This window comes from Macroventuria anomochaeta (assembly GCF_010093625.1).
Source record: "Macroventuria anomochaeta strain CBS 525.71 unplaced genomic scaffold BU25scaffold_3, whole genome shotgun sequence".
In the NCBI taxonomy this organism is placed as follows: Eukaryota; Fungi; Ascomycota; class Dothideomycetes; order Pleosporales; family Didymellaceae; genus Macroventuria; species Macroventuria anomochaeta.
In genome coordinates, this window is record NW_022985364.1 from 1,193,778 (window position 1) to 1,211,891 (window position 18,114).

At 52.9% G+C, this 18,114-nt stretch overlaps 7 protein-coding genes across 7 annotated transcripts; 2 read left to right on the forward strand and 5 right to left on the reverse strand.

The window, feature by feature from the left end:
• Positions 1-108: 108 nt before the first annotated feature.
• On the forward strand, positions 109-1,739 carry BU25DRAFT_406854 (protein kinase-like protein activator). The gene is made up of 4 exons (XM_033705384.1): positions 109-235; positions 448-767; positions 822-936; positions 989-1,739. Exons 1-4 carry the CDS (start codon positions 213-215, stop codon positions 1,569-1,571), a joined length of 1,041 nt encoding a protein of 346 aa, XP_033566495.1. The 5' UTR covers positions 109-212; the 3' UTR covers positions 1,572-1,739.
• A 280-nt stretch (positions 1,740-2,019) lies between these two features.
• Positions 2,020-3,338, reverse strand: BU25DRAFT_406856 (ARF/SAR superfamily). The gene is made up of 4 exons (XM_033705385.1): positions 2,863-3,338; positions 2,562-2,806; positions 2,435-2,500; positions 2,020-2,383 (listed from the first exon to the last, which is right to left on the reverse strand). Exons 1-4 carry the CDS (start codon positions 3,008-3,010, stop codon positions 2,291-2,293), a joined length of 552 nt encoding a protein of 183 aa, XP_033566496.1. The 5' UTR covers positions 3,011-3,338; the 3' UTR covers positions 2,020-2,290.
• A 644-nt stretch (positions 3,339-3,982) lies between these two features.
• Positions 3,983-7,643, reverse strand: BU25DRAFT_406859 (Hira-domain-containing protein). Its single transcript, XM_033705386.1, has 5 exons — positions 7,489-7,643; positions 7,330-7,404; positions 7,040-7,255; positions 4,306-6,987; positions 3,983-4,254 (listed from the first exon to the last, which is right to left on the reverse strand). Exons 1-5 carry the CDS (start codon positions 7,523-7,525, stop codon positions 4,151-4,153), a joined length of 3,114 nt encoding a protein of 1,037 aa, XP_033566497.1. The 5' UTR covers positions 7,526-7,643; the 3' UTR covers positions 3,983-4,150.
• Positions 7,644-7,809: 166 nt separating this feature from the next.
• Positions 7,810-9,018, reverse strand: BU25DRAFT_384178 (uncharacterized protein). The gene is made up of 2 exons (XM_033704318.1): positions 8,989-9,018; positions 7,810-8,939 (listed from the first exon to the last, which is right to left on the reverse strand). Exons 1-2 carry the CDS (start codon positions 9,010-9,012, stop codon positions 8,133-8,135), a joined length of 831 nt encoding a protein of 276 aa, XP_033566498.1. The 5' UTR covers positions 9,013-9,018; the 3' UTR covers positions 7,810-8,132.
• Positions 9,019-9,294: 276 nt separating this feature from the next.
• On the forward strand, positions 9,295-9,792 carry BU25DRAFT_428195 (uncharacterized protein; the record flags this gene model as incomplete). The annotated part of the gene is made up of 2 exons (XM_033708490.1): positions 9,295-9,378; positions 9,433-9,792. The coding sequence occupies 2 exons, from the start codon at positions 9,295-9,297 to the stop codon at positions 9,790-9,792; spliced, it is 444 nt and encodes a 147-aa protein (XP_033566499.1).
• A 1,096-nt stretch (positions 9,793-10,888) lies between these two features.
• On the reverse strand, positions 10,889-12,154 carry BU25DRAFT_406862 (uncharacterized protein). The gene is made up of 2 exons (XM_033705387.1): positions 11,869-12,154; positions 10,889-11,782 (listed from the first exon to the last, which is right to left on the reverse strand). Exon 2 carries the CDS (start codon positions 11,658-11,660, stop codon positions 11,010-11,012), a length of 651 nt encoding a protein of 216 aa, XP_033566500.1. The 5' UTR covers positions 11,661-11,782; positions 11,869-12,154; the 3' UTR covers positions 10,889-11,009.
• Positions 12,155-12,918: 764 nt separating this feature from the next.
• Positions 12,919-16,407, reverse strand: BU25DRAFT_428197 (uncharacterized protein; the record flags this gene model as incomplete). Its single annotated transcript, XM_033708491.1, has 2 exons — positions 12,919-15,389; positions 16,257-16,407. 2 exons carry the CDS (start codon positions 16,405-16,407, stop codon positions 12,919-12,921), a joined length of 2,622 nt encoding a protein of 873 aa, XP_033566501.1.
• Positions 16,408-18,114: the final 1,707 nt, after the last annotated feature.

Here is an 18,114-nt window from a genome sequence, read left to right on the forward strand (position 1 = left end):
CAATGAGAACCGCGCTTGCCCAGAGTGAAATAGCGTGTCGGCCCCTTCTCGATGCTGCGGGCCCAAAAAGCTGGCCGCTCGAGACAACGATACGTGTATCACCAACACCAACGCCCCTCGATCTTCTGCATAACGCACTTGTCTGCCCGTCAGCCCGCTACAGACAGCCCCGTGCGCCCTCAGGTTCACAGCATACCCCTCTGCAGCTGAATATGGCTTCCTTTTTCTCCAGCGTGTAAGTTCTTGGCGCTGCTCCCTTCCCCAAATGCTCCTGGTCTCCTCCCATATTTGGGGCTCGTATACGTATCTGATACAGGCACCGCGTTGCTTATGTTTCATACTCACAGTCTCTCTCGCATGTCTTTCTTTTGATATTCTTTCCATCCTCCATACTGAAGAAGTCCGGTCTCGGAATTGTGTAGTTCCTTTTCTAACGTACACCACCAGACGCCAAGGGCTAGCTGGTCGATCCAACAAGGGCAATCAGCAACAGCAATCAGGCAAAGGCGGCACACCTCCACCCACTGGACAGTACTCTCAATCGCCCACATCGCAGCAGACTCCTCAACCTCCTATGCCTCACTCTCCAGCAATGTCGGCCTCCATGTCATTCGATGCTGGTGCGGAAAGTTCCGCTCAGTCTGGCAACCGCAGACCGCCTTTCTTCTTCCGTGAAGAGTACTCCAACTTGATCGTCAAGGGCAACTTCATGACCCTGGCTGCTAAGCCAAAGCTTGTTGAGGAGGGTGAATGGCTCGCACATCAAGGTTTGTGCTAAATCTGTTAAGTTAGTTGTTGGGCTCAGCTGACCATGTGACCAGTTGTCGAACAATACCGACTACTCGAACAGATGGTTGAAGTCATCAAAGTTATCGACGACCGAACAGGCAAGCCAATCTGCAACCCAGATGTCTGCCCAACCATGTCAGCTAGCGGGTAAGATCATGCATGTTTGAACTTGAACATCGGCATCGCTGACACTACTCAGTCACACATATACCTGGCTCGACAACAACAAGAAACCCATCAAAATCCCTGCCATCCAATACATCAACTTGGTGCAAAAATGGATCGTCGGCAAGATCAACGACCCCTCCATCTTCCCCACAGACACCACCCCCATAAACCTGAACCCGTCAAACTACCCTTCCGGCTCGGCGACCCCAGGGAACTCAACTCCCCAAGCGCTCCCCCCATCCTCTCTCAACGCACCTCTCTCCCAGCTCGCAGGCCGCGAGTGGCTCGGCAAATCCTCCGGCTTCCCTGAGACCTTTGAGAGCGACATCAAGAGCATCTACCGCCAGATGATGCGGTGCTACGCACACATTTACCACGGACACTGGCTGGAGCCGTTCTGGAACGTGAGCGCGTACAAGGAGCTGAACACATGCTTCATTCACTTCATTAATGTTGGAAGGCTGTTTGGGCTTATTGGCGATAAGGAGATTGAGCCTATGCAGCCGTTAGTCGATTTGTGGACGGAGAAGGGACTTTTGACTGCGCCGGCCAAGGCGGAGCAGGTCCCTCCTAGAAGCTCGGGAGGCCAGAGTGCTGTTTCTGCTGCTGCCTAAGCGGCGGTGCAGGAACGTGGTGATGGAGGGTTGGCCGTTTGATATGGCGGAACTGAGGTCTGTGACCGCATGGCATCGTGTTGCTTATGTATGGCGATGTTGAGTGTTTGATTGGCGTTCTGGAATCATATAAGCATGCATAGCATAGAACAATGAAGAAACATGAGCTCATGAACACAGCTGCTTTCGTCTGAATTGTCTTTGCTCGCTGCTCAGTCAAGCTTTGGTAGAACGAAGTAATTACGTGATTGCGGCTCGTTAGACCAGGTCCTCCTTGTTAGACTGAGACCCTAGAATTAGTGCGGGGAGATTCCAGTTCTTGTTGACCCTGGTGTCGTCAGCTTGCGAAGGATGTTTGGCACGAATCTCAGAAACGCATCACAGTCGTAGGGTCGTAATGTCTATAGCAAATGAGGCTCAAATTGGATAGTAACACGTAAAGTAACCAGAGAGACTGTTTCCGTTTGGCACCACCAACGATCCGTGAGACGCAAAACAGATCCGCATCGCATCGCATTGCATTTCACACAAACTCCAATGGTGAAAGGGAAATTTGTCCGCTCCACCACCAATTCGTTAAACATCGATGCACGCATTCCTGAGAGAAGCCATGACCGAGACCGACCTCGGCCACGGTCATGGAGAGAGGTACTATTTGTGATATGTCTGGGCTTGCTGACGTTGACATTATCGCGTCGCTACGTACGGGTGGAGAGGACTTAGTTGTGGCCGGCCTTGCGGAGGGAGTTGGACAACCACTCGAGACCCTCGTACAGACCGTCACCGGATGTAGCGCAAGTCGACTGGATGTACTGTGTAATTTTTTAGCGCTTGATCTGCATATTACTTTAGGACTAACGTACCCAGGCGCGTTGTCGGAGACTGTGAAGACCAAGCTTGTCGGTGATCTCAGCAGCGTTCATGGCATTCTAGATCGTGATGTCAGCCGAGGCTTCTCAAAAGTGATTCTGCGCAGGAGCATGTGCTTACGGGCAAATCCTGCTTGTTGGCAAAGACAAGGAGAAGAGCGTCCCTCAGCTCATCCTCATTCAACATCCTCTGGAGCTCCTCACGGGCCTCAACAACACGATCGCGATCGTTGCTGTCGACGACGAAGATGATACCCTGGGTGTTCTGGAAGTAATGCCTCCAGAGAGGACGGATCTTGTCCTGACCGCCGACATCCCACACGGTGAACGAGATGTTCTTGTACTCGACTGTCTCAACGTTGAAACCTGGGGCGACTGTCAGCGCATTATTCATGGTCGCGCTAGAGTGGGCAGCAACGCACCAATGGTGGGGATGGTGGTGACGATTTCACCAAGCTTGAGCTTGTAGAGAATTGTGGTCTTTCCGGCAGCATCGAGACCGACCATCAGAATGCGCATCTCCTTCTTTCCCCATAGCTTATCGAAAAGCTTCGAGAATGTGAGACCCATGTTGGCGGCGGGTGTGTGGTGTGTAAGGGGAAGGTGTAGAGGCGGTGAAAAGACTCTCGAACCTATAGCGCAAGAAAGTTAGACTCAGGGACCAATATGTGGACGGCGAGTGTCAAGAACGGTTAGGGAGGCTCGTCGAGGTGCGTTGTCGGCGCAGGACAGTATTGAGCGCCTGCTGCAGGATGCAGCGTCGTTCACGCCTGTGATCGCCGATGTGTGGTGTGCAGGTATACAAAGACCGCGGAGGGGCGCGGGGCGGCAGCGATTGACTTACGGACGATGTTCAAGAGAGCCTGTGCGTGTTGGTGATGGTGTGGGTGGGTTGACGATGTAGTCTAATTGATGCACAGGAAAGGGCTGGGTTGATGAGACGTGTGGACTTGGAAATGGCCGTGCGCGCGCCACTGACACGTGACAAAGTTGGCACAACTGCTTATCAAAAGCGATGGTAGAGTTGCAGTGAGACTGTCGGAATTCAGATTATTCTTTGTACCTGCTTTCCCCTTATGGGCATCTGTAACAATATTGACACGTTGTAATTCCCTCGATGCGGAAGCTGGAACCCACATAGCCCTGAGGCAGCCATCGAATGTTTCGGACGATCGACCCCAGTATCCACTCGGGCATTGCGTGTTGAAGGGTCCACATCTGTTCGTGCCATTGGCCGAGCCAAGGCGAATGTTGGTGAAGAATCGAAGACATATATCCCGAAGAGTTGGCTGGAGAAGCTGAATTTGCAGTTTGTTGTGCGCTCATGATTTCTCGTGATGAGCTTACATCCTGAAAACAGAATACGTGTAAGTATGCCATCAGGCGTCCAAAGAACCGCCTCTGGCAGGCAACAGCTTTTGCACGCAAGAACCGCGACTAAGGGTTGGGTCTGGGGTATTCACTTTGTTGTTTGTGTACAACTGGCCTGTGCGACCTGTTCCACTCATCTCTTTCGTTCAAGCATGCTACAAGTACACCCCTCCAATCAGGCCGTGTTGACCTGGGATTACGCCAGACGCCGTGCAGCTCATGATCCATCTAGTCCAGGGACAATTCACGCGCCTATCCATGCTTTTGATACAATACCAACCCAAAGAAACGCTAAGCACAGAAAGAACGCCAGCAGGGCATTACATGAGACGAACGATCCTACAAATCCGTGACCATGGCCTCGTCCTGCTGCTGGTTTTCATGAATAATGCCGAGAAGACGTGCATATGGCACAGTAATGCGCTGGAGGTCGCGATGTTTACCTGTTCATGTGTTAGTCGAAAGCTTGAGAGATATCAAGGTGGTGAGCTTACCAAGAATCAACACTGCTTCTTTCAAAAGGTCTTCTTTCTTCCAGCCGCAGGTAGTGTCGTCTGCCTTCTCAGTCTCTTTGCTCTCGTCCTCATCCTCGGCGATAAGGTCGCCAGACAAGCTCCGCAGCAGCTCTTCGATCTTGCCCTTGAGACCCTCCGCTCCAATGCGCTTGACATACATGGAAAGGTAGATTTTGAACTCCTCCCGTGCGCCTAACGTCTTTGCAGCGGCGACTCGGTTCTCCAGGTGTGCCACGCTGACGCAGCTCTCGAAGGTCTCGTAACCCTCAGCAGAGATGAGTGCTTTGATGAGCCGCTGGAGGTAGAATGCTCGGCCCTGTAGCAAGAATTGATTCGTCGTGTTGCGTTCTAGCGACGGTATGATGCCCGCTGAAATGTTCTCCAATGAAACTTGGTCATCCTTCTCCTTTGGAGCATTCTTGTCCTGTGTTGACCGAATGTTGCCGAGGGATGAGTCTGTAGTGTTCCAGTACTGACTCCCGACTGCAAACCAAGGCTCTGATATCCGTTGCCAGATGTACATATCGGGGTTGTATGTGTAGCCATCACCATTCGACATAGCAACAATAATCCTGCCTTCAGTGTTGAGGCGTGCAAAGACGATGCCAGGGGATTTGGTCAGATGAGGACCTTGGGTATGCGCCGCAATGTCTAGGATCGGTGCGACTGAAATGGGAGGGTGTGGTGCGGACATGTCTTTGAGGTTCCATACATAGCACATGCCGACTGCTGATATGGCCATCAGCCACCAGCCACGGCAGTCCATGATGACGGGTTGTGCTTCCAGGATCATGGCGTTTAGAGTCCTTCGGCCAGCTGGAGACCATGCGTATACGGAGCCATCCTCACATGCCGCCGCGAAGAAATTTGTGTTGCCCGTTACCAGCAGGACAGCCTTGGGCAGGTAATCTTGCCATAGTGCCTGACCCTTCTTTGTGCAGCTTATCCGGACAGGGTCATGATCTTGGAACCGGCCTGTTCGAGATGGGCCAGTGGCGTTCCGTGCTTCCAGCATGACAGTTTCCGTCAACTCTGCTTTCCCTGTGTTAGGATCGACTCCATTCTGTTGTGGCGGTTCGCTGCCGTCCATTGTGCGGACAATGACACTTCTTACTTTCGGTACAGCTAGGCGCACTTGGCTGACACTTAGTGACGGGTTGACAATAGCAGGTCGCAGAATCCTTGCAGGCTCATGCTCATTAGTCTTTGAAGCAGCAGCGGCGGGCGGTACGAGGCCATTCTCGCTGTTTAGCACAATAGCTGCGCCACCAGGTCGAACTGTAGCGGCAAGTCTCCGCTCGACTTGTCGGTCTTCGTCGCCTTCGATTTCTGCGAATTTCCTTTTGTTGCCGACGAGCATTGATGCGAGACCACCCTTAGGGAACCCATCGTATGGTTTTGACAGATCGAGGATGTTGTGTGGGTTGTCGCTCCTGCCAACTGATGTGGCAGCTGCAGAGATAAGTTGGGTCTGCGGCAACGACGATTCACCAACACCAGAAGACGAAGAAACGAGCATGGGCGCTATGCGCTTCTTGCCCTCTTTCGTCACGGTCACTCGCTGCTTAAGCTTCTCGACACGCTGATCTGCAGGAGGCTCGGCCGGCACTGCTGGTGTCGTGGTTCCATTTGTGAGGCCTGTTGATGTCGTTGCGCCGTTGGCCCCATTCGTGGTGATTGTCGGAGGTTGTGCTGCACCACCATCACCCATTAAAGCTCCCATGCGACCCTGAACACCCTTCAGCTCTCCGCTCTTAGCACTTTCTTCTAGTAGCAGAGCGTCTGTGCCTTCGACAATCCCAACTCTTCGACCTGCACCAAACTTTGAAAGGGTCTTATCGTTCTCATCCAGCGATGCAGGGTAGCCGAGCTCTCCAGGCTCGAACACGAGTGTGAGGATGCTGCCATCGAGACTCGTAGCGTACAAGACTTCTCCACCAGGTGCCCATGCCAGATCTGATATCGACTTTCCAGCCAACTCTTGCGAGATCATGAACGGTCTAGGAAAGCTCGTATTCCAAACGCTGAGGCACTTGTCTTGACCGGCGCATGCCACAATTGTCACCGTCGGCTGGTACACAGTGCCGTCGATCTCTTTCGGTGGGTCTTTGTAGAACAGGCGGGGCGAGAATGCAGCTACTTCTACTGGCCCTTCGTGACCGACCAAACTGATGTCGCCGTCCCATGTTCCACGCGCAAGAATGGCGACAGAGCTGACAGGTCCATTTGTTGCGTTTGCGGCGGCAATGTGAGCCCCATCTGGTGACCAGGAGCAACGGCGGAAATATGTGGTGAGCGGCGAGGTTTGGAAGGGCGCGGTAATGGTGTGCTCGAGCATGAAGTTGTTGACCTGATCCTGTTGGGTAGCGTTCGTAGGCGGCGAGTTGAAACGGTAGACTTTGATGGTACGGTCGTCGCTCGCAGTCGCGAAGTATTTGTTTGCGGGATCGAATGTGACACCCTTGACGTGACTCTGGTGATTTGATAGCGTTTTGAGCTTCTCAAACGAGTGTCCAGACCAGACCACCACTTTCGAATCCAATCCTACTGATACCAGAATGGACGAGTCAAAGGACCAGCCAATGTCCTGCACATCGTTGTCATGCCCTATGAGACGGCGAATGACACGCCAGTTCTCGACAGGAGGAGCTTCGTTCGAACCTGTGCCTGTCATTAGCAATGCTTTTTGGGCTTCCAAAGCTTATCTGCCTACCAAAAGTAGCATGTGTCGGCGCATTGGGGTCCAGCGCATACACACAGACAATCTTGTCGTCCGCACCTGAAGCCAGATATTTGTTGTTCGAGGAGAATCGCACCGCGTGAATCGTGCCTGAATGATGGCTGACAGCTGCGAGCTGCTTCGGTTTGGTGTACTCGTGGTTGTTCGAGTTCAGAATGGCTTCGGTGGACCATACTCTTACGTAGCCATCTATAGATACGGGTCAGTCGTGCTGTCCAGGGCGGCGCATTGTATGCGCGCTCCGCAATCATGGGAGTACGGACCTCCGGCGGCGGTGACAAGGCGCTTTCCATCAGGAGAGACATGGCAGCTGTATACTTCGTGGTCTTTCAGATCGCCTAGAATGCGCGCAAACGGTCAGGAGAGGATCCAAACGTGTTTTCAAAGCTCTATGCAGCTTGTGTATGCGGAGGTAGACTCACCCGAGTGGGTCAACCACTGCGGCTTGATCAGATGCATGGTTGCGTATGAAGTCCCAGCAGATTCAGCATGCTATTACGCAACCATGAACGTAAAGACGGACGTGAAGTGGATGGTGGAGGCGCGTGGTGGTTGTTGTTGTTGTGCACGGCTTGTGCTGGTCGCGACAGCCGTCTGGCGTTGGCGACGCGAAGTTCAAGGTTCACGGTTGGCGCACGTTAAACAGGGGTCCGTTAAGGTTTAGGTGCATGCGTCGATCCTTAAAGTGGGCATCAAATTCACATGCAAATAACATATTAACTTGAAGCATGCTGTTGTGTGTACTGCCATGTTGAAGATGCTCCAATACTGACGTTCGCTGTACTATCAACATTTGATCTTGAGCCCATTCTTACAGACCCTCCCTGATTTCTTGGACCAATGCCTCGCCAGATGTATATGTACACAGCCCGAGCATTCATACTTCGAGTGAGAGGTTTGGTCTGATCTCTTTACTCTGTGTTCACCGTGCCTCCAAAGTATCTTTTCAACCTGATTTCGGCGCCAATAGAAAGGCGTGGAGGTGTTCGTCTACGGATGATAACTCCAGAGCATATCTCGAGCGGTTGTTGTTGTGTAGTTCTTGGAATTCTCTCATGGCAGTAACTCAACCCTTGGTCTTCTTCCTTTTCTTGAACACCACAGCTGGTGCAGCCGGTGCGTCTTCCTCCTGCTTTACTGGCGCCGTAGCAGCATTTGCTTCTGCTTCTTCTGCTGTGGGTATGTCCTGCAATGTCTTTGTGGCCTCTTCATCTTTCACTGGCTCCTCTCTCTTCACATTAGACTCTTCTTTGACCTCTGGAGACTTTTTCGCCCCGAACAGCGCTTCTAGGTTATCGTCGTCGTTGCCCTTATTTCCAGGGAATGCTTTGTATGTGTGACCCCAGCCCTTCTTCTTCGTGATCAAGCCTTCCGCTGCTATCCGGTCTTCCTCGGTCTCGTCAATCTTCCTCTTATGCACACCCTTGTTCAGCTGCTTGTCCTCGAACCGGCCCTGCTCATTGACCTCTCCGACTACTTTCTTCGTCACTACCTTCCAATCTCCTGCCATGCCCATATCTTGCCGTGCTTCCTCAGGCAGCGCAACACCCATAGCCGCTAGCTGTTCCCATTGTCTCTTCCTGTCTTCAACTGTTGCCTTCTTCTGCGGTTCCTTCTTCGCAAATGTAGCTTTGTCGCCAACGCCTGCTGCGACCGATGGACCTGCGCCGCTTGCTCCAGGAACAAGGCCATTGAGGCGCGTAACCTCGGCTTTCGCTTGCGCCTGTTTGCGCGCTTCGATTTCTTGTTCGCGGTGTAAGCCCTTGAGGGAGCGCCGGATGTTGCCTTGGTGGCGGCCTGTAGCTTCGTGCTGTTGCTTCTCGAATTTGGTATCCTTGACGAAGACTTCGCAGTACTTGCACCAATACTTTGGCTAGGCTGTTGTTAGCTTCAAATATGCGCACCATGTACGCGACACTCACTGTTGACTTCCAGTATTCCGCCATCTTGATTGTTGATGTTGATGATGACGCAGGCGCGAGAAAGATTGGAGATGCAGGCCGCGGGAGCTAGGCAGAATCAGGCGGTGAGTATGCTGGGCTGAATGCGGAGAAGGCGCCTCGGTCTGTGGCTTCCCCGGATGATTGGAGCTTGAGCTGCCCCCTCATTAGCAGGGTGCTCTGGACTTCTTCACTACACTCCACACCTCTCACCATACCTACTCTTTCGAGCCAGACGACTACGCAATCCGTGATCGGTCCAACGCTTCCAGAACCATCTCAACGAACATGGCTTCTGTCGCAGTGGGCCTCGACCGTACTAGGCTCTTGAAGCCGCTTATCGTTCTGGCTGGATGGACCTTTGTACAGGAGGTAAGCTTGCAAAGGGACTGCCCTATGAATTATGACATTGTTGACACCAGTCAGGCCTGGATGTACGCAACGCGTCTTCCCGCCATCTCGAAGTACAATGTCAACCCCGACCAGGAGACCATCAGCGATGAGATGAAGACCAAGATCCCCATTGAGGTTCGTCGCATTGCTGACAACTACAACCACCTGCACGAGCAGCCAACTGTCTTCTACTCTGTCGCCATCGCCCTTACTCTGCTCGGCGACAACCACGAATACACTTACCTCGCTGCTTGGGGCTACACTGGACTGAGAATTGTTCACTCTCTGTTCCAGAGCTTGGTCAATAAGGTGTTCACGAGATTCTACATCTTCGCCAGCAGCTCGATTGTGCTTGCCGGTCTTACTGGCCGTGCTGCGACATTGCTCTTCTGAGCGTACAGTGAGGGTTTGCTGGGTTGGAGCGTGGGTTTGGCTTCAAGATGTTGGTCAAATTCTGGTCTTACTGATGTTACGCTGAGATTGTTGCATGAGTCCAGGCATGTATGATGTATCAGAGGCCATCCGTATTTTGCTGGGACATTCCTCGGGCGCTTGTCTACCTCCATAGTTGAACATCCTTTGAGAGCCAACGTGTTGTACGTGCATCCATGCTGACCACTGGCATACAAATCGCCTCCAGCACGGGAATTTTGCCGCAGCCTTTGACATTGTCAGAGCTCCTTCCTTCTTTGGCAGTGATGCCCAGCTGCATCCATGGTTCACTGACGCCAGAGTCCATGGACAGGAAGCTACGTAACATTAGAGGCCCTGATCTTTGGGCTTGACAGTCAAATCTCTTCCCTCGAGGCTTCCATACTACCTTCTTCCTTCTTTCTCGGACGACACTACTTTCGAGAGCGACTCTCGACCCAAACCTCAACACCCCTCGTCCCACACACAATCAGCGGTTCACAAGCTCCTCTGAACCACGAGTGGGGTAGCAAAATGCACTAGTATTGCTTTGTTAATTGCTAGATGCTTTCCTACCATGGTGTAAGGTTCGTGCGCGCACCGTGCAGTCAGCTTGCTCTGTGTATGTTGGTTCTACTAGACAACATTCGATCGAACAAGGCTCTGTGGACGATTAATCTTGGAAATAAGGGTCTCTTGGCAGGTAGTGATACACATGAAGGACGTGATTGCTTCCTTCTTAGGCGACACTGATTGTCAAGGCAGCATGAGCATCCGTGGTTCGACACCCTCCTCATCCTGTGCGGTCTGCCAACGACAAGTGGATGGAAACATGAGATTTATCCACTTCGCGCGCTGCTTTCTGCACTTTCCCGTTGTCCTTCCGAATTGAGGGGTCTTATTGTGCGGAACAGCGTGGAGACTCGGTTTTGAGAGTTGGAGGAGTGGTCGTGTGCGGAGCTGTTCAGCGGCTTGGGGATGTAATGCGCGAAGGGCGACTGCTTCCTGCGTATGATAGCAGGCAGTGTCAAGACCGTGGGCAGTGAGCGCGAAAACACTTATACATATCGAATACAAGTAGTGCATCTAGATCTATTGCAGCGGGCTAAGAGCTGTGCCTTTGTAGGCCAGCCAGCTGTAATCTTCAGCGATCACTCCCAAACTCCACCCAATGCCTCCATCCGCTCCGCCTCTCCTCTCTAGACGACAACCCTCCTCATCTGCGCCGCCTGCCTCGGCTCAATAAACAGCGCCTCGGCCTCTGTTAGCACAACCGGCTTCTCCTCCTCCGTCTTCGGCAGTGTCTCCAACCGCCCCTTAACCCAAGCCTTGCGCCCCTCAACGTTCGTCGTCTCCGCCACAAGCACTACAATCTGATTGGCCATGCACGGCGCCTTATACGTGATGTTCAAGCTCGCTGTGACACCGACCTTATTCGGCAGCGCAGGGAAACAGCACCGTGCCAGCCCCTCATCGAGCAATGTGCCAAGCAGCCCACCGTGAACGATCCCCGGGTGTCCGCAGAGCGCGGAGCCAAGGTACTGGATAGACACAAATTTGCTGCCATCTGCGGTGCTGAACTGCAGAGGTGGGACTGCAATCTTGTCGGCGCCCAGGAGCGTTCCGCCCGTCAAGTTCTGCGCGCGCAGTTGCTCGGGGATCTTGAGGTGTGGGCGCGAAGCAATGTATGTTTCGTCGTCGAGCAGGCGCTTTGTGAAAGGGTGCGTGAATATGCTCTTCTCGATTGCGGCGACTTCAGCGGTGGAGGGTGTGAAGAGGGTGAGTGTTTCTTCGTCGCTGGGAGGATTGGCGATTGCGCGGATCGATTCTATCGCGGTAGCGCCGGCCATGGTGAAGCCTGCTGCGAAGGTGAAGAGTGTGAGGGCGAGGGCGATTGGAAGCCTGATGTAAAGAGGTCGTTTGGAAGTGGTGGGTGGTGTAGGGATTTGGGTGTTGGTTTGAGTTTCTGATGCTAGGATGTATTAGCTATACAGTCGGAACGGTATAGTAATCTCGGTATAGAGATCACTATATAGGAGGGCGGTTGTAAGTACTTACCAGCACTACTCTGATACCGTATCTGGCCCACACGTTTTGGGGATATCTCTTTTATACATCTCGCACCTCCACGGCCGAACTCGCCCCGTGCAGGCGCAAGCGCAAAACTACCACGCGCAACCCCGAGTCCCACATGCCTCGAAACGGCGAACCTTGCGGCGGTATACATGGCTACGTGCGCCTGGAAGAAATTTGCCGGCCGCTAGCAGTGTTGCGTGTTGAGTCGGTGAGCGGCTCTGCGACTGTTAGATGGCGGCGCTCGGGGCAACAGTCCGATTGCCGAGGCCCAAAGGTGTGGTTTGGTTGGAGAGAGAAGTCTTGTTGGCATTTTTCCAGCCAAGAGGTTTGAGCCTCAAGACTAGGAGAACGACTCGGCCGATGCATAAGATGAGAGAATGTCAACATGACGTTCATGCGCCAGTCGTCCGTTTGTCCACCTTGGTTCCAGACACCATCTTCTCAAGAGCCTCCACCATTAAGAAACGGAAGCATGTCATTTTGCGAAAGAGGAAACCCTTTGATCAACACGATTTCATCATTACTATTGTTCGTCCATCTTGGACGCATCGCTGCAATACAGGGCAGCATCTACTAACTACATACAGAGAATCTGCCTTCCATCTTGCGACGCCTTCAACTCTCGGACAAGGAAATGTGTACTTATATGCACAGGTGAATGGAATGCAGTTCAAGCAAACAAGAAGAGAAGAGGAAATGGTGGTCAACAAGAGACGACAAGCTATGGAGAGTATTTACAGATACGGTGATATGGTGGTGGTGGTTGGTAAGGTGCTTTGATGCAAGTAGGTACTGCGTCGGGTATCTGTATGACCAGCGGGGTGGTCGTGAAGCGTGAGCTTCGATGGCGCGAGAAATTCAAACGAAAGCAGACGCCCGGCGCTAAGAATGCATGCTCGATCAATGAAGAGAACAGCTGGTTGTACAAGCAATAGGTGATCCGTCGCTGACTGATGGTAATGCTTTTCCGGAACCGTTTGTGTATATGCGTTGTGTCTGTCAAGATAGATAGACGGTTGGGTCGTGCCAGTTTTACCGGCTTGTGCCCAGGTTCAGCCATGACATATTGTCACCCTCCTTATTGTTCGGAGGATTTGGCCCGCCAGGTGGGCCTCCTGGGAACATCGTGGCAGTGCTGTCATGGCCTATGCGTGGAACGCCCGGGTGGAACGAGTTGAACGTCGGACTCGGCATGGTTTCAATCTGTGCTGTCTGAGGTTGATGTGGGCCTGGGAAGACGGTGACTGTGCTCTCGCGGTCCTGCGGTGTCAGGCCTAGACGAGGCGGTACAGGGTACATGGAGCTGAACTTGCTCTTGGGCATCTCCTCAACTGGTGCAGCAGTTGTTTGTCCTGAAGGGAACATGGTGAATGTGCTACCGCGAGCATCGGGCACATCAAGCGAGTTCTTGCCTTGGCCAGGGTAGAACGAGCTGAAGTTACTCTTCGGGTAGAAAGAGTTGCCGTCATCGGGATAGTACGAGCTGGCGCCGTCGAACTTGTGGTTGTTGTTCGGCTCGATGATCATGCTGCCAGTGTATGCACTGCTAGGTGGCCGACCGACATCGCCGACTGGTGTCCAGCTTTCGACAGGATTGCGGAAGTAGTGCTCCTCGTTGTGGCTAAGACCAGATCTTGAGCTACCGTTGGAGTTGGCACGGCCGAGCTCTGCTTGCATGGGCTGGTGTGGAAGGGATTGGCTTTGAATGCTGCCGAGTGTTGGACTTCCACTGGCTACCCGGCTGAGACGCTGGCCGTCGAACTTGGGAATCTCAAGCGGGGGAATATACGTCGAAGGATGTTGGCTCGGCATTCGTGAGTTGGTGTACTGTGACTGGCTGAGCATGCTACTCCTGTCTGAAGCAAATGTGGACCTGTTGTCGTTGTTGACCGGCATAGCAAGGTTGGTGGCTTCGTTGTTAGCGAAGTATCGACTCCATCCAGAGCTTCGACTTCGTTCGTTGTTCTTGTTCACAGGTGGGTTTCGACCAGAGTTCTGTCGTACCATCTTCTCTTCCACAGGCTCAGGCTTCAAGTCAAATTTGGACAGCTCGTATGGCTCTTGCGAGTATGCAAGTGGGCTAGGTTTCTTAACGAGGCCTGCTGTGCTAGCATCGCTTGCCATGTTCTTCTTGTGGCCATTGCCTCCTCGGCCCTGAATGATGGCCAGAGACGTAGTAGAGTCATTGCCCTGTGGAAGGTTGTAGGCTGCTACCGATCCGCCAGCCTCCTTCATGAAGTCTGCGCCACGGTCGGCAAAGCTAAGACGATCCTTCTCACGCTCTACATATCCGGTTTGCTGTCCCTTCTTGACCTTGTTCTTCCTGTACTTCAAGCAGAACAAGATCAAGATCAGGACTGCAGCAATGCCGAAGATGGTGCCAAGTGTCGCACCGAGGACAGTCAGCATCTTGGACTTGTTGTTCGGCGGTGTTGCAGCTGCCGCCATTGAGTCTGTGGCAGAGGCGCTGGAAGATGCAGTCAATGACGTTGTCGCTGTGGGGCGACTACTCGAGACTGAGGATGTCTCTGATGCAGACAACACTTCTTGTCCACCGAAGAAGGTGGTCGCATTTATCCATGCGTTCTCTTTCGCATTGAAGAGGCACAATGGGTCTTGTGTGTTTCCTCCGAGAGCAACGGTCATTCCGTCATCGCCTTGAGCGACAGTGAAATCCGATCTTGTGTATGTGGGAGCGGAAGTTGCGTTGTAGGTTGGCCAGTCGGCAATGGTGTTTCGCTTTGCCTTGTCACCAACGGTGGTTCCGGTCTCAGCCACGACTCCACCTTCGCCTAAGAGTACGAGGCGTTCGACCTTGTTGGGTGAGACTCCCATGTCGAACTTTTGCAGAACCTTGCTTCCATCTGTCCCAATAACAACAGTGCACTGGACAGAGTTTTGGTTCACAATGCCCGAGTCTAATGAGACGCCCAAGTTCTCCCACCCCTTCTCTTCGCTGAAAGTCCAAGCAGCGGCGTTTGTCGCACCACCTCCAATCATCAGAGCAGAGGTCGTATCCCATGCCATAAGCATAGGCTTTACAGATGGAGGTACGCCGTTTGAAGGAAAACTCTGTACGGCAAACGGCTCCTTCGTAGAGAATAGGAAGGTCTCTGGTGAGGCACCCATGTCTCCAGTCTTCTGAGAGCCTGAGTAGACAAGAATCTTATCCGATCCAGCAAGATATGTTGCGCCATGATTCTGTCGGTTCTGCGTGTTCCAGCTTTCTGATCGTTGCCAGTCCCACTTCTTCGTCGAAAACGTGTAGTGCATCAATCCAGGGTAATTCCACTCTGCGGCGGTTGCGTTTGGGGACCCTCCAACAATGTAAAGCTTATCCGATGTCTTCACACACTGGGCTCCTGTCAACGATATGTCCATAGGCAGCTTCTCCCATTGTGCCCCCTCTTTCAATGCCAGCGACTGAAACCCAGCGGATGAGTATGCGTAAAGTGTGTTATCGTATACGATCGAGCAATGCCCGGTAAGGTCGTACACGGGTTCTGGGTAGCCGTTTTTCATGTTGCATGCGGTTGATTAATGTATCCAAAAGAGGGTAGGGCGAAAGCAAGGGACAGGGTACCCGAGTACCAAGTCAAGACACCAGCGATAGCAAACGATAAACGGCTAGTATTCAGACAAGCTGCGCATATCGAATGAAGGGATCAAGAAGTGAAAGCTGGCGTGAGTGTTGAACAAGCGATGGCTGTGTGCAAGACAACAGTAGGCAGTGCAGTTGGTCTGGTCGTGACCGGACAAAGCGATAGGGCGATGAGGACCGACAGCGTTGTCCTAGGTACGAAGTCCGTTGGTAGAGGCGAAAATACGAGAATAGATACGGGTACTGCGATGGTCTGATCGCGTCCGAGGGCCGTCAGCTAGGTAAGCTGTAGCAAGACGCGAAGTCAGTGTTGTTGATTCAACCTGGATTGCGATACACGTACTCGAATCGAAGACAGGTACTAGGATAGAGCGCGACAGTGACCTTCAAACGAACGTTGGCCTGAGACAGGGCAGCTGAAAGAATGCACAGCGAGCGATGAGAGTACCCTCTGTCAAAGAGAGTACGCGTATACGAGCGGGTGATGTGCGAAAAGGAGGGAAAGCAGCACAGCCCAGCGGTGTGCGGTAGTATGTCGTTAAGGTGAGGCTATTCAGGCACTCGTCTGCAGCGGCTGGGGAAGAGACGTGAGCCTGAACGACGACGAGGAGTCCGCAGAGGCCTCACAAGGGGTCCGTCCGCGCTCATGGTCGTGCAAGGGTGGCTGCGGTGGGCATCCCTTCAAACAGGCTAGCAGACGGGCCATTCAGGGGCAAACAGTGAGGCAGCCCAATGAAAGTCCGGCGCGCCCTGCCATGCCTGATCTAACGTTTAGCTGCATTTCCTCGCCCTGCAGCAACACACACCATCGACTGTCGGAACGTCTTCCTGGTCCAGCTGTGCTGAAGGTGACTCTGCTGAACAGTCCAGCTGCGGGTCAACGGCGAACTGCTTCCGTAGAACACGACCCACGCAGCCATCGTGAAGTTTTATTTTTGATGTGCCGTTTCTTGGGCCCGATTCGTGTCCCAGCATTCGTGAAACCTCGACACGAATGCGTGAGCAAGGATGTTTATCACCTTCCGCTTCTTCCAAGAGTTCACGAATCAGCACAAACTGGCTTGACTCTCTGCCTGAATTCGCGAACGCCTTGCCTCAAAAGGCATGGAGCACAGTGGCATCTTGAATACCGTACAGAGGCACACTTGAAACCTTTTCGCATGCATGTCGACATGTTCCCTCTTGGCAGCGTTCGTCAGTGTGCGCACCGCTGGAGCCGAAGGATGCACCCAAGTGGAGTGCTGGCGAATGCTTCCTGATACGAACTGGTGTCATCTGACCTTCGAGTTTAGGTGCTTGTCGACGTTGTCGCACGGCGAGTCGCTCTTGCTGGCAGTCGCCAGTTGCTGTCACAATTGCAATCACACTGCATTCCAAGCGATTCGCAGTTGTGAACGGATGGCATGATGATTGTAATGTCGGAGGCGCGCGCTCAGACGGTGGGCGCTGGTGCTGAGTGGAGCGCGGAGTCTGCAGCCGGTCTTGACGTTGAAACCGGCAGTGACGACCCACCGGGATTGGCCCAGACACCAGCTGGTCTAGCAATGAGGTGAGCTGAACGCAGCTGCCACTCCAGTCAGCCTTCCTTCACGATCTTCAGCGTCATCGCAGCTCTCTGCAAATTGCGATGATCGACTTTCACGACACTTTCAATTGTCGACCAGAGGATTGATGCCTCCAAAATTAACTCTTACACGAGCCATCGGCCATGCCACAACCGTATTCGACCCAACGCAATACGGCTTCGTTGGCAACTCGCCTTGCGGCAGCTCTTTGTCCCGGACGGTCAGTATTGAGACTAGCCTAGCAGCATACGAGAAGGCGGTGACTTCCTCAATGCAATGGCATCACGGCGAAATGGCCACAATCGCAACTCATCAATTTGAAGCATGGCCTAGGCTGCGGCGCCTGAGAACATGGAACCCTTCCTTCGAAAACCTTCCTCAGCGACAACGAGCTGGGGTCACCCTATCGAACTACTCCAACGACAACTTGCCACGATTTCGTTGACATCCATCGAGATGCTGAACACTTTGCTTCTCACGACTGCCGGTTTGACGTCAACCTGTTCATGACGATCGCTGTGAGCTTTTGTTCCCTTCCGCTGTCTGTTTATCAGTCCACAATTGTGAGACGTGGAAAATTACCCTACCCACCTGTTGCTCATGCGATCTGATTGTTTCCACAACACTTCCGGTGTGATATCCGGCCACAGCAAGGATCTGCTTCCCGTTGAGCGTTTCACTGTCATTGTCACTCCCGCGATCATTATGCGTTCGTCGATACTTCCATCTGGGGAAGCACGTGAAACGCTGCGATTGCATAGTCGGTGCGATCACGTTTTCCGAGAAGCACAAGATGTGCAAGCATGAGTCTGCACTCTGAGGCAGCGTGGGTACCAGACGAAGGGCAATTGGAATGAAATTGCTGTGAAGATCACTTCACACACTACTCACACTAGCAACACTGGCTATACATGACCTCACAAACTGCACGACCGCTCTTCTCGAATGGCATTTGAGCTTTCTCCTCTTCTCAGATGGACAAGTTGCATTGGTTCTAGACTTTTCGTTTTGCTGGTTGTGCCATCATGACTTTGAGCGGTATCAGATCTCAACTTTGACTAC

Bases quoted from the DNA above. Each gene is read 5' to 3' on its own strand.
- BU25DRAFT_406854 (XM_033705384.1), top strand. From the start codon at position 213: ATGGCTTCCTTTTTCTCCAGCGT. The intron at 768-821 runs GTTTGTGCTAAA...CCATGTGACCAG, and splicing joins TGAATGGCTCGCACATCAAG to TTGTCGAACAATACCGACTA. The intron at 937-988 runs GTAAGATCATGC...GACACTACTCAG, and splicing joins CCAACCATGTCAGCTAGCGG to TCACACATATACCTGGCTCG.
- BU25DRAFT_406856 (XM_033705385.1), bottom strand. From the start codon at position 3,010: ATGGGTCTCACATTCTCGAAGCTTTTCGATAAGCTATGGGGAAAGAAG. The intron at 2,807-2,862 runs GTGCGTTGCTGC...CAGTCGCCCCAG, and splicing joins CACCACCATCCCCACCATTG to GTTTCAACGTTGAGACAGTC. The intron at 2,501-2,561 runs GTAAGCACATGC...ATCACGATCTAG, and splicing joins CCAACAAGCAGGATTTGCCC to AATGCCATGAACGCTGCTGA.
- BU25DRAFT_406859 (XM_033705386.1), bottom strand. From the start codon at position 7,525: ATGCATCTGATCAAGCCGCAGTGGTTGACCCACTCGG. The intron at 7,405-7,488 runs GTGAGTCTACCT...CGCGCATTCTAG, and splicing joins GCAGTGGTTGACCCACTCGG to GCGATCTGAAAGACCACGAA. The intron at 6,988-7,039 runs GTAGGCAGATAA...TGACAGGCACAG, and splicing joins GCCGACACATGCTACTTTTG to GTTCGAACGAAGCTCCTCCT.
- BU25DRAFT_384178 (XM_033704318.1), bottom strand. From the start codon at position 9,012: ATGGCGGAATACTGGAAGTCAACA. The intron at 8,940-8,988 runs GTGAGTGTCGCG...ACAACAGCCTAG, and splicing joins CGGAATACTGGAAGTCAACA to CCAAAGTATTGGTGCAAGTA.
- BU25DRAFT_406862 (XM_033705387.1), bottom strand. From the start codon at position 11,660: ATGGCCGGCGCTACCGCGATAGAATCGATCCGCGCAATCGCCAATCCT.